Source organism: Ammospiza nelsoni, chromosome 5 (genome assembly GCF_027579445.1).
Source record: "Ammospiza nelsoni isolate bAmmNel1 chromosome 5, bAmmNel1.pri, whole genome shotgun sequence".
Lineage (NCBI taxonomy): Eukaryota > Metazoa > Chordata > Aves > Passeriformes > Passerellidae > Ammospiza > Ammospiza nelsoni.
The window spans coordinates 47,447,286-47,460,419 of NC_080637.1; the positions used below are offsets into that span (position 1 = coordinate 47,447,286).

Here is a 13,134-nt window from a genome sequence, read left to right on the forward strand (position 1 = left end):
TTTTTTCCAAAGTTCAGTCAGAAATTCAAGAACTCCCTTTTCTCCTATTCTGGTATGGATGAGTGCTTTCAGGAAGGTCCTTCCTATGAGCCCGTGTGATTTGGTGCACTACAGAATCACAGCATGATTTGTGTTGGAAGGGTCCTTCCAAGATTTTCTAGACCAACATCATTGTCATGGGCAAGGACACCTCTCACTAAACCAGGTTGCTCAAAGACTTATCCTATGTGGCTTGGAAATCTTCCAATGAAGGCATCAGCAACTGCTCTTGTCCCACCACCTTCATAATGAAAAATTTCATCCTTGGAACCTACTTAAGTATAACTCCTTTCACTTTTAAAACCTTGCCCCTTCCCCTGCCACTACAGGCCCTGGTGAAAAGTCTTTCTCAGTCTTTCTTATAAATGTTCTTCATATGTCAAAAGGCCACACTGAGGTCTGTGGGATTCACATTCTCTGAGCCTGAGAGAAGCAGAGAAAAGAATAATTGAAACAATTCTTATCTCATTTGCTGCGCCTGTGTTTGTGCCACAGTAGAATGAAATATGGAGATTGTTTACCCAAAGTGATGGGGTTTTGTTTCCTTGGCCGGTCAGGATCAAACACGTGTGCAGACTGTTGGTCAGCAGTCAGTCACGAGATTCTGGGCAGTGGAGGGCAGTTGGGTGCTTGTGCAGATTCAGTTTAGATGAAGTGTAATATAGTGTAATATAATATAGAATAATATAGTATAATAAAGAAATGAATTAGCCTTCTGATATCAATGGAGTCAGATGCATCATTTCTCCTCATTGTCAGGGTTGCCCTGTTTTCCTGATAAAGGTCTGCCCAGAGCCTTGTCTTCTCCGGGCCTAACAACCACTGCTCTCCCAGCCTTTCTTCATGGGAGAGGGGTTTTAGCTCCCTGATCATTACCGTGGCCCTCCTGTGGACCTCCTCCAAGTCTTTCCTGTTCTGGGGACCCTGGAGGTAGGTGCAGAGCCCCAGGTGAGCTCTCATTCGAGTGGAGTGAATGAAGAGAATCACCTGCCTCGACCTCCTAGCTGTGCTTTCTTTTTTATGCAGCCCAGGGTGTCACTGGCTTTCTGAGCACCGAATGCACATTGCCACCTCAGGTCCAAATTTCCATCCACCCTCATCTCTGAGTCTTTCTGTGCAGGGTGCTTGCGATCAGTTCACCCTGCAGTCTGTCCTGGTGTTTGGAATGGCCCTGGCCTGGGTGCAGGGCCGTGCATTTGACATTGTTGAGCTCCATGAGATTCACGTGGGTCACTCCTTGAGCCTGCCAAGGTCCCTGTGCAGAGTGTCCCTTCCCTCCAGTGTATCAGTGGCCCCACTGAGCCTGGTGGCACCCATGAACTGGCTGAGGTGCACCCCATCCCACTCTGTTATTGGTGAAAGTATTACACAGCATCTGAATTGCAACTATATCTCCTAATTCCCTGAAGAGCCTGGGATGAATCCCCTTAGAGACCATGGATTTCTGCTTATTCACATTCCTCAGACTGTCTTGAACCTGATATTTTCTTTCATCAGAGGAGAGACTTTGTTCCCCTGCTCTATGTCTTGATATTGACAGAATAAGGAGATGGGAAAGAGACACTGCCAGTGAAAACTGAGGCAAAAAATTTGTGGGATGCCTCAGTATTCTCTACGCCCGCAGTCACTAAATCTCCTTTCCTTTTTATTGGGAGGCCCATTTTATTTAGTCCTCCTTTTCTGGCCAGTGTACCTACAGAAGCCCTCATTATTCTTCATGTCCCTTGCCACATTTAGTTACAGACGTACTTTAGCTTTTCTGATTCCATCCCTACACATCTGGTCAGCACTCTATATCCTTCCCAGGGTATGTCCCTGCTCCCACTGTCTGTGCATTTATTCTTGCACTTCACTTTGACCAGAAAGTCTTTACTCAGCCATATTGGTCTTTTACCTTCCTAGCCTGCTTTCTTACATGTGGGAATCAAGTGCACTTGCTCCATGGGACAAATGTCCTTAAATAACTTTCAGGCTTGATTAACCTTCTCCTTGATCCCTGAGGGCAGTTTTCAATGGGTTTACATATCCCATTTTCTTAAGCAACTGATGTTTGCTAAAATAAATATCTTGTCTCTGTGCTTTGCCTGACTCATATCCCTCAAATCTGTGACAAGTCTGGGCTCAGGCAGCAGCCCAGGTTGCAGCTATTCCTGACCTCTTCAATTAGTTAATGTTTGTTGGCAAGAGTAGGTTGAGTAATGCTTCTCCTCTGGTTGGACTTTCTTTCACCTGATAAAAATTTATCTTCAAAATGCTCTAGGAGTCTCCTGGATAGTTATCCAGGCTTTCTGTGCCACGTTTCCAGCAGATGTCAGGTTGGCTGATGTGCCCCAGCAGCAGCCTGTGGATATGATGGCACCTGCAGTTGGAGAAAGAAGCTTCATCAGCATCCTCCTTCCTTTGTTTGGGTGGTAAATACTGACAGTGAGGTTTCCTTTTTTTGCCTTGGCCTCTAGTTTTGTACCCAGAAGCTCTCAGGTGTTTGTCCTGTTTTTCTAACAAAGTCCTTTTCAATCAGTCCACTTTTTTGTTTTCACATAGAAGACAACCTGCCCCCACCCTTCTTTCCTGACCCTTCTGAACAGTTTTCAGCCATCCATTTCAGCCCTTCAGTTGATCTCCCTGAGTGAACTGTGGCTGTGACTGACTGTCAGTGTTTGCTCAGGAGGAAACGTGGGGACATCCATCCCTCAGGTGCAGCTGGAGGCAGGAGTGCAGCCTGTCTGTGCTTACCCCAAACAGGGTGACCAGGTCATGCACAAAGCCTGTGGCTGCAAAGCCCAACATTACCTTTGTTTTTCACCTGAGCTGCCTAAGTCTGCACAGTAACTTCTGTGTTTTCTCAAACCCTTCCTGATGCTTGTGCTACTTCACACAAGTTGTGCAGATAAATTCATTCTGATTTTTGGGTGCTTCTGGTACAAGAATACCCCCCATAACTAAAATCACAGAGTTACTCATGGCAACTCAAACCTGACCTTGATGTAATTGTAGATTTTGTGTGATTTGAAAGACACCTTTTGTCCATGCATGATGGTTTTTTATTTAAAAACTGATTTATCATGATATTCTAAACCATAATACATTGTTACATGAGTAAGAAAACTTCATGTCTCAATAGGGAAGAACTTATCATTACATACTGTTCAGATTACAGCAAAGGACTCCTGCCCATGACAAAAGTTTTTTGTATTCGTGGAGATTTAAAGGCCAGATAGAACACCAATCTCTTAAAATAAAAAAAAAAAAAAATCCATGGAAGACATTAGGCAGGAAATTTAGGTTTATTTTTTTTTTTAATTGCCTTCTTACAAAAAATACTCAGATTTTTTCAAGTTTGATTTTTTTTTTTTTCAAAGCAAGAGGAAAATAGTTCCTTGATCATTCCACACCACAAAGCTTTTGATAACTTCTGAGCTCAGTTAAAGAAAAATTTCAGGAATCAGTTCAGACCAATCAATCAATCTGTTGAATTGCTATGATTCTTTTTTTATTTTTAATGCACATGGTGAGTGGGGCAGGGACTGTGACAGTGACCTGGCACAGCCACACCATCGGGGGTCGCTGAGCAAGTCTGCTGGGGTGGGTTGGTGTGAGCTGGAGCCAGGGGAGTCAGAGAGCCACAGGCACAACGTGGAAGGTAAAACCTGAGACTGAATGCAGCCCCGAGGTCAAGGGGTTGAAACCAGCAGGTGTGGTGCAGAGTTTCAAGTTTGAAAAAACTTGAAAAACAAATTACCTTCAAGTCTGGCAAAGGAAAAGGGAGAAAGAACGTCCAACCAACAAGAAGTATGTTTTCCTTGTGGGAACAGAGTCCTCTTGGAGGCAGAAGTACAAGCAGAACTGCAATGGAAACTGCCTGCACACTGTTACTGTCATGAATAAAGCAATTTTGCCCTGCACATCTGGCCCAGGTTCAGATTTTCCATCGTGTGGAACTGGCAATGGGGACCAACTTTCCTTCCAAATGTCATTCTGTCTTCAGGGAATCAGTAGTTCCATAAATCTGAAAGCACAGGAAAGGTTGGGAGAGGAACAGACTGGTCAAATATCTCTGTGGGCTGCTCCTACGGGAAATAAAGTATTTTAAGAGAATAAAAGGTTGTTAAAATCCCTGTCTGAAATGTGCAAATGTTTTAAAATTCCTGTCTGAAATGTGCAAATGTTTCTCTTTGTTTCCTATTTCCTTGATATCATGTGGGTACATCAACCCTGAGCAATGAGTTCAGCTTACTCATTCACAGCTCTTCACAGAAATTTTTCTAGAAAGACATCAGACTAACTGTGGGGGCTCATATAGTTTTGTTCATTACAGACACAGTTTGATAAGCAACTCCCAAAGAAAAACTGATTGGGTCAATTTTGAATGGGTTTTTAGGGTGTGATTTTTTTATTGTTGTGGTGGTGAGGTTTTGTTTGTTTCTGGGGTTTTTTGGGGGGAATTTTTTGTTTCTTGGGGTTTTTTGGGGGGTTGTTTGTTTTTCGGGTTTTTTTGTTGTTTGTGGGTATTTGTATGTTGAGGGGTTTTTTGTTGCTAATGTTTTTTGGTTTTTTACTTTTGTTTTTAGCTGTGCCTTCTGGTGGTGATCCCAGCTGTTACTCACTATCTTTTTCAATGGCACATAGCTTTATTCTCCATGCAAAATATCATATCCATCAGTGCCTAATAGGGAGAAGATTGTAACAGGCAATCAGTGGCAGAGAGATGACCCATTTGCAAAAATCCATCAAGAATTTAGATTCTCTTCATCTCACAAAAACAAAAACAAAAATCCTGGAACCATGAGACTTTTTTAGATCATCTGCAAGCAAAGTGTAAACCTGTTTGGTAAAATATTTGTTTATGTCGGTGATGGTTGCCATAGTTTTGAGAAGAGAAAGCACTTCATACCATCACTGAGAAGAAGAATTTCCTCCCCAGCCCATGCCAAGATATACTCACCTTAAGAAACTGTATGAAGCCGTTCTTGGGAAGCTAAGGGATAACACAGAAGATCAAATAGCGATAACTGCTGTGTTGACGAAGCGAAGTGCGGCTGCACAGCCCAGTCTGTGCCCAGGTGCGGCACTGACAGAAGGGGTGGCATGGAATGAGTTCCTCGGGGGCACTCTGCCCCTTGAGAGGGCTGGCAGGAGGCTTTGGAATGCTGAGGGAACAGCGCCTGGGTGCCTGCGCAGATCCTCCGTGCCTCGAGGAGGGACACAACAACTCTGCGCTGTCCCTTCCCTCCCTCCCGGGGCCGTGCGGGTGCTCGGGGCCCGGAGCCGCGGAGAGGAGATGGAGTGTGCCGGAGCAGCGTGGGGAGGGAGATGCACGCCGTGAGGGCAGGTGGTGAGCGAGCGGATTGACTGTCGGGGTCCTGCCGTGACTCGGCCCTGAGCCTGACCGCGGCACGTTCCCCGCAACGATTTCTGTATTTGGCTATTTCCCGTATGTATTGTACTCCACAGATTTCGGCAGCGATAATGGAGAGACGGGGAGGATCTGAGGGGGAGTCCAATACTTCCATACACGGCATCTATTTCAGCATTTCCCACACTTAGAAAAGTTCCACGTACAATCACTTTCCACTCAACATCCAGATGACACAGAGAGTTCGTACCAAGAGGAAAAGCAAGCTCAGGTTTGCTGTCAGCCCCGCGGCGCTCCCGCCCGGACAGGACGGGCTGCCCAGGGTGCAGCGGCTGGGCAAAGGAGCTGCTCCGGGATGCGAGCACAGCTGTGGGACGGTGTGCAACCCCTCTGCTCCGGCACAGACCTCGGAAGACCTTTGAGTGTTAATTTGGGGTCAATAAGTGTGCCAGTTCAAGGGCTGCCTGCAGAGATTCAAGAAACAGAAAATAATTAAAACCAATGTTTCTAGAAAGCAATAGCCACATGAGGCAGATACAAATCCGTCAAGGGGACGTGTGTGTAATTTACACGTCCGTGGCAAAGCCGGGCGCGGAGAGAAGCCCGGGGAGGGCCGGGGCGGAGCGGAACGAGCCGCGGCTTTGGGCACAGCGCTGTCAAAGAGCTCCGGATGGCGGTGGGCACCTCCGTGAGCAGCTCCTCTACCCTGGCTGAGCCGGGGAGGTCCCACCGCAGAGCGAGCTTCGGGCAGGAGGGCAGCGCCGTGCTCGGCAAACACGAACACGGGAAAGCGGAAGGTTTTCAACTCTCACTGCGCTGTCGCAGCTTGTGCAAGTTCGACTGAAGAAACATAGAGTTAAACTGGTAAGTTATGACCTCTTCTCTCCACAGCCCTTTGCTGTGTTTCAGTACTCTGCTTTGTTCAGCTTACACATATCCTTCACTTTCTAAACGTTCCATAATAAATTTGCCATCAATCCATGTGCAAACATACACACAGTGTGTGTCTAGCTCTATGATCCCGAAAAAGACAGCGCACCCCGAAAAACAAATTAGATTTACGCTCCCCGGCGCCAGCATCACCGTGCACCCCCGGACACACACAAATTAGATTTACGCTCCCCGCCGGGGGCGCACACATTGTTCGTCCCGGTACGGCGCTGCCATCGCTCTGCTCCTCCCGCAACACGCCCCGCTCTCCTCCCTACGACACGGGCATCGTCCCGCTCCTCCCGCAAACACACGCCGCTGGCAGCCGATTTACACACATATCGCCTCGTTCCGAAGGAAAGCACATCGCTCTGAGATATTTTACACACAGCTCACTGCGCCCGGCGATGCACGCAGTGCGCGGCAGTCCCGTGTCTCTGAGACGCCCTGCGCCGCCCTTCCCGCACACTCCCACCCTCTGCCGAAACCACCTCTCCGCGCCCTCATTCCACGTTAGCCTTACATCCAGACACTCAGAACCCTCCGTTAGCCTTACATCCAGACACTCAGAACCCTCCGTTAGCCTTACATCCAGACACTCAGAACCCTCCGTTAGCCTTACATCCAGACACTCAGAACCCTCCGCACCCCGACACACACATCGCCCTGCTCCCTACGAGGCACCGCCTGAGCCCAGCGAACACACAGATCATTCTGCAGCAGTTGTCAAATATTGTTCAGCGCCTGCTAGCGCATCCTTTCGGTCCTCTCTGACGGAGGAATCATTCTGATCCCCGACGGGCGGACAAGGCACTCTTGCTGGTTCCCTATAGAGCCATTGCTCCGCGCCACCCGGCACACACCTCAGTCAGCGCCCGGCGGGCACGGATGTCGCCTCTACCGGTGGCACAGGGATCGCTGTGCTCTCCAAAGGGCGAACACTCCGCATTGCTCTTCCCCGGCACCCCCGCGTTCCTCGGCGCCCGCGGAGGGCGCGCACATCGCCTCACTGCGGCCGCGGTGTCCCCGCCCCGCTGTGCCGCGCGAATAACGCGGCATTTTGGTGGCCAGGAAAACAGGAACACCCACGTACATGGATCTGGGGCAGCGACGATGGCATCTCTGTACAGCCCACGAGAAGTCACAGTGATCGGCAACCCCGTCTCGGAAACCGCCCCGCACCCGAAGGGAGCATCCAGCCGGCAGGGGGAACAGCATCACCCTGCGAGAACACCGAGGCTCTCACCAAATGCAACAGATCCAAGTGCCAGACCTCTTGAATCACCTTTTCTATAAGAGAGCTGATGCTATGGTAATCTGTACTTTGCTGTCCTGTTCGGGTTTTTTTTTCGGCAAAACTGAGGTAATGTTGTGAAAGCATTGTAAATTGTAAGGAAAGTGGGACGTGCATTGTTTGTGGTAAAATGATGCGCTCTACATCCGCTTCAACGGACAAGGGAACGTTCATAATTCGCTTGAAAAACCCTGGGAGCCCGCTTTTGGTACATGTACGGTTTGGGGGTGGCGAATTAGACAAACGAGTGCAGTCGGCCGCCCCAAAACTGCCTAAACAGATCTGTTCCTGACTGCTGGTACGAGGTGCTTCCATCTTGAGCTACGCGAATGGATGACGGTGTGAATGAGGAGCATTTAAAGCACAGGCTGTTGCAGACGATCCTGTGCCCTTGTTTTTCAGTTCGTTTGTTTTTGAGCAAAAGGCTCCGAGATGAATGCCCTCCCTCCTTCCCTCCCATCACTAAGCGTTCTCGTCGCCGAACTGCACAGTCCGGCACAGGCAGTAGCCTCGAGCACAGGGTCCCCAGCGTGGCGCTTTCCCGGCTTTCGTTTGCCCCTCTCTGTCCCCGCCGTGTCCCCGCGCCCCGCACTCTCCGCCGCCGAGCGCGGACGGGGCTGCGGCGCGCGGGCAGAGCCGGGGTCGCGCCGCTGCCGCGCTCGGGCCGACCTGAGTGAGGACTGCGCGGAGCCTCCCCCGCGGGCGGGCCCGGCCGCCTCTGGCCCCTCCCGCCCGCCGCTGATTGGTGCCGCTCGTAGCTCGAGCGCGGCCCGAGCGCGCGCTGCCCCGGGGCGCGCTCCCCGCACGGGACGCGGCGCTTCCAGCGGGCCGGGGCAGCGGCCGGGCCGGGAGAGCTCGGCGGGACCGAGCAAGGCGGCTGCCGCCTGCGCCTTCTGCCTTGCTGCCGCGAACCGAAGGGCGCTACTGAGCGGGAAGAAACCGCGAGCCCGCGGGGAAGGAGGCGGCTGCCGGCGGCAGCTTTAGCCAGCGGTCCTGAGACTCTGAACGTACGCGATCGGAGCGGTTTTGTTAAAAACAGGGCGAGCCCGAGGCTCGGGCGGCGAGCCCGCCCAGCCCCTCTCTCCGGCGGCGCCGCCAGAGCCCCAGCTGCGCTCCGCCAGCCGCTGCTGGAAGGGGGCGGGGGCGGGGCGGGGCCAGGGCGCGTTTCCCGCCCCGGGGGCGGGGCCTTCTCCCGGGCTCGCCACAAGCGCCCAATGGCTGCCGGCCGCTGCCGCGCGAGCGGCCAATGGGCGCGGGCAGCGGGGCTATAAATGGCGGCAGCTGTGAGCCGGGGCGCAAGCAGTTTCGTGAGCAGAGAGGCGCGGGTGCGGGGCTCGCAGCGATGGCGCGCACGAAGCAGACGGCGCGGAAGTCGACGGGCGGCAAGGCGCCCCGCAAGCAGCTGGCCACCAAGGCTGCCCGTAAGAGCGCGCCGGCCACGGGCGGCGTCAAGAAGCCGCACCGCTACCGGCCCGGCACGGTGGCGCTGCGCGAGATCCGGCGCTACCAGAAGTCCACGGAGCTGCTGATCCGCAAGCTGCCCTTCCAGCGCCTGGTGCGCGAGATCGCGCAGGACTTCAAGACCGACCTGCGCTTCCAGAGCTCGGCCGTCATGGCGCTGCAGGAGGCCAGCGAGGCCTACCTGGTGGGGCTCTTCGAGGACACCAACCTGTGCGCCATCCACGCCAAGCGCGTCACCATCATGCCCAAGGACATCCAGCTGGCCCGCCGCATCCGCGGAGAGCGCGCCTGAGCTCCCTGCCGTAACCCTCGCAGACCCAAAGGCTCTTTTAAGAGCCACCACATGAACAATAAAAGAGCTGTAGCACTGGTTTAAGCATCGTTTCAGGGGTGTGGGGCACAAGAAATTATGGTGTTCTATGTGTGATGTGAGCGACTGAGCTCTATTAAGAGTTGCTACGACATTTTGTACTTATGTCATCGGTATAACACTTGCAGTGGGTGAGAGTCAGGAAGCATTTGCATTTATTAGGTCCCCTTTAGCATCAGTTACATGGATGTAAACTCCTTTTTTAGCATTAATGTACAAAGGGAAATTGCCCAACTTAATTGAAACATTAACTTCAGTGAGGTACACACCCCATATACCTATACCTCAGCAGTCTTCCTCATTCAATTTAATAAAGCGTTCACGTTCTGCAATAGTGCTACAGCTCTTTTAATTGTTCATGTGGTGGCTCTTAAAAGAGCCTTTGGGTCTGCGAGGGTTACGGCAGGGAGCTCAGGCGCGCTCTCCGCGGATGCGGCGGGCCAGCTGGATGTCCTTGGGCATGATGGTGACGCGCTTGGCGTGGATGGCGCACAGGTTGGTGTCCTCGAAGAGCCCCACCAGGTAGGCCTCGCTGGCCTCCTGCAGCGCCATGACGGCCGAGCTCTGGAAGCGCAGGTCGGTCTTGAAGTCCTGCGCGATCTCGCGCACCAGGCGCTGGAAGGGCAGCTTGCGGATCAGCAGCTCCGTGGACTTCTGGTAGCGCCGGATCTCGCGCAGCGCCACCGTGCCGGGCCGGTAGCGGTGCGGCTTCTTGACGCCGCCCGTGGCCGGCGCGCTCTTACGGGCAGCCTTGGTGGCCAGCTGCTTGCGGGGCGCCTTGCCGCCCGTCGACTTCCGCGCCGTCTGCTTTGTGCGCGCCATCGCTGCGAGCCCCGCACCCGCGCCTCTCTGCTCACGAAACTGCTTGCGCCCCGGCTCACAGCTGCCGCCATTTATAGCCCCGCTGCCCGCGCCCATTGGCCGCTCGCGCGGCAGCGGCCGGCAGCCATTGGGCGCTTGTGGCGAGCCCGGGAGAAGGCCCCGCCCCCGGGGCGGGAAACGCGCCCTGGCCCCGCCCCGCCCCCGCCCCCTTCCAGCAGCGGCTGGCGGAGCGCAGCTGGGGCTCTGGCGGCGCCGCCGGAGAGAGGGGCTGGGCGGGCTCGCCGCCCGAGCCTCGGGCTCGCCCTGTTTTTAACAAAACCGCTCCGATCGCGTACGTTCAGAGTCTCAGGACCGCTGGCTAAAGCTGCCGCCGGCAGCCGCCTCCTTCCCCGCGGGCTCGCGGTTTCTTCCCGCTCAGTAGCGCCCTTCGGTTCGCGGCAGCAAGGCAGAAGGCGCAGGCGGCAGCCGCCTTGCTCGGTCCCGCCGAGCTCTCCCGGCCCGGCCGCTGCCCCGGCCCGCTGGAAGCGCCGCGTCCCGTGCGGGGAGCGCGCCCCGGGGCAGCGCGCGCTCGGGCCGCGCTCGAGCTACGAGCGGCACCAATCAGCGGCGGGCGGGAGGGGCCAGAGGCGGCCGGGCCCGCCCGCGGGGGAGGCTCCGCGCAGTCCTCACTCAGGTCGGCCCGAGCGCGGCAGCGGCGCGACCCCGGCTCTGCCCGCGCGCCGCAGCCCCGTCCGCGCTCGGCGGCGGAGAGTGCGGGGCGCGGGGACACGGCGGGGACAGAGAGGGGCAAACGAAAGCCGGGAAAGCGCCACGCTGGGGACCCTGTGCTCGGGAATACGTGCGCGGGGACTGCCCAGGTCGGGGCGAAAACGCGTTCGACTTTCCTTCCCCCGGTCCCCTGGAACAATGCACATTGCGGGGCAGGGGAGGGGGCATCCACCTCAGAGTCCATTTTCTGAATGAAAAGAACAAGGCACAAGAGCACCGGGTGGTCTGAAAGCACGTCTGCTGTCAGTGCTCCCGGTTCACACCATGTTACGTTAACGTAGGTCAGCCGAGAAATTACCATGTACTAGCCGTCAGGAACATGCTTCGGCTGTTTTACTTGACAGACCACCGACAGCATGTATTCAATTTTCTAACCTGTCTGCCCTACAGTGTACATAAACCAAAACGGACCCCTAAGGCTTTTAAAAATTATGAAGTTCCCTGAGCCGTTGAAACAGATGTAGGACATAGCCTAAGTTTACCTCAAACACTGTAAATGCTGCCTTCTTTTTAAGATACTTGAATACCGTAAATGCACATTCCCCTCAGCCCGCCACCAGAAAAAAAGAAAACCAAAACGGGGCGGGTAGGAACTCGCCACAGGATCAGCTCTTTTACTGAGAAGGTAGGTGGCTCTTAAAAGAGCCTTTGGGTTAAGCAGATTTTAGCCAAGCATTTACTTGGAGCTGGTGTACTTGGTGACGGCCTTGGTGCCCTCGGACACGGCGTGCTTGGCCAGCTCGCCGGGCAGCAGCAGGCGCACGGCCGTCTGGATCTCCCGCGAGGTGATGGTGGAGCGCTTGTTGTAGTGCGCCAGGCGCGAGGCCTCGCCCGCGATGCGCTCGAAGATGTCGTTGACGAAGGAGTTCATGATGCCCATGGCCTTGGACGAGATGCCCGTGTCGGGGTGCACCTGCTTCAGCACCTTGTACACGTAGATGGAGTAGCTCTCCTTGCGGCTCTTGCGCCGTTTCTTGTCACCTTTTTTCTGTGTCTTGGTGACGGCTTTCTTGGAGCCCTTCTTGGGCGCGGGGGCGGACTTGGCCGGCTCGGGCATGGCAGCGAATCCTCTCGGCACAGCGGCACCGACGATTTCTCGGAGTGAGAACACCGCGCGTCTCTGAGCGCACCGCTTTTATAGAGCGATTATGCAAATTAGGGATTCCCGTACACTAAGCTGTTATTGGCTGAGGCAAGTTTTTCGTGATAGTAGCTCCGCCCTTCGTCGCCATTGGTCAAATCTGGATCCGCGTTCCTATTGGCTGATTTAGGCACATCACTGTTTTAGCCAATCGGAAGTCGCGAAGTCCACAAAAGAGGTATATAAGGCCGAGCTCGGAACTTGTAAATTTTGCAGTGAGTTACTGACTTCTTTTGCTCAGCTGTAGTGATGTCGGGTCGCGGGAAGCAGGGCGGCAAGGCGCGGGCCAAGGCCAAGTCGCGCTCGTCGCGGGCCGGGCTGCAGTTCCCCGTGGGCCGCGTGCACCGGCTGCTGCGCAAGGGCAACTACGCGGAGCGCGTGGGCGCGGGCGCGCCGGTGTACCTGGCGGCCGTGCTGGAGTACCTGACGGCCGAGATCCTGGAGCTGGCGGGCAACGCGGCCCGCGACAACAAGAAGACGCGCATCATCCCCCGCCACCTGCAGCTCGCCATCCGCAACGACGAGGAGCTCAACAAGCTGCTGGGCAAGGTGACGATCGCGCAGGGCGGCGTGCTACCCAACATCCAGGCCGTGCTGCTGCCCAAGAAGACCGACAGCCACAAGGCGAAAGCCAAGTGAGCAGTAAAGCTGCGAACTTAAACCAAGAGAAACCCAAAGGCTCTTTTAAGAGCCACCCACAAATTCAGAGAAAGAGCTTGAATTTCATTGCGGAGCGAAAGCCCGCGGGAAGTTTTGAATAACCGCGGGCATTATCCAGTTATCTCTGACGTTTCAACTGTGACAGCCGGACGCGGCTCCGCGCCACGGCACCGGCCCCGCTCTGGGGCGGGGCTGACACCAGTTCCAGGAAGCAGCCCAGCCCTTCTGCAACCAATCCCTGCGCCTTATGGGCATTTTGAAAGCTACCAAGGCGCTAATACCCTCCCCCTACCAAT

The 13,134-nt window shown here is 54.5% G+C and overlaps 4 protein-coding genes across 4 annotated transcripts; 2 read left to right on the forward strand and 2 right to left on the reverse strand.

The window, feature by feature from the left end:
* The first annotated feature begins 8,958 nt into the window (after nt 1-8,958).
* LOC132073748 (histone H3) lies at nt 8,959-9,433 on the forward strand. Its single transcript, XM_059472976.1, has one exon. It carries the CDS (start codon nt 8,959-8,961, stop codon nt 9,367-9,369), a length of 411 nt encoding a protein of 136 aa, XP_059328959.1. The 3' UTR covers nt 9,370-9,433.
* A 378-nt stretch (nt 9,434-9,811) lies between these two features.
* On the reverse strand, nt 9,812-10,269 carry LOC132073749 (histone H3). Its single transcript, XM_059472977.1, has one exon. The coding sequence runs from the start codon at nt 10,267-10,269 to the stop codon at nt 9,859-9,861; it is 411 nt and encodes a 136-aa protein (XP_059328960.1). The 3' UTR covers nt 9,812-9,858.
* A 1,397-nt stretch (nt 10,270-11,666) lies between these two features.
* Nucleotides 11,667-12,112, reverse strand: LOC132073767 (histone H2B 5). The gene has a single exon (XM_059472994.1). It carries the CDS (start codon nt 12,092-12,094, stop codon nt 11,714-11,716), a length of 381 nt encoding a protein of 126 aa, XP_059328977.1. The 5' UTR covers nt 12,095-12,112; the 3' UTR covers nt 11,667-11,713.
* A 315-nt stretch (nt 12,113-12,427) lies between these two features.
* Nucleotides 12,428-12,872, forward strand: LOC132073567 (histone H2A-IV). Its single transcript, XM_059472673.1, has one exon. The coding sequence runs from the start codon at nt 12,428-12,430 to the stop codon at nt 12,815-12,817; it is 390 nt and encodes a 129-aa protein (XP_059328656.1). The 3' UTR covers nt 12,818-12,872.
* Nucleotides 12,873-13,134: the final 262 nt, after the last annotated feature.

Bases quoted from the DNA above. Each gene is read 5' to 3' on its own strand.
- LOC132073748 (XM_059472976.1), top strand. From the start codon at position 8,959: ATGGCGCGCACGAAGCAGACGGCGCGGAAGTCGACGGGCGGCAAGGCG.
- LOC132073749 (XM_059472977.1), bottom strand. From the start codon at position 10,269: ATGGCGCGCACAAAGCAGACGGCGCGGAAGTCGACGGGCGGCAAGGCG.
- LOC132073767 (XM_059472994.1), bottom strand. From the start codon at position 12,094: ATGCCCGAGCCGGCCAAGTCCGCCCCCGCGCCCAAGAAGGGCTCCAAG.
- LOC132073567 (XM_059472673.1), top strand. From the start codon at position 12,428: ATGTCGGGTCGCGGGAAGCAGGGCGGCAAGGCGCGGGCCAAGGCCAAG.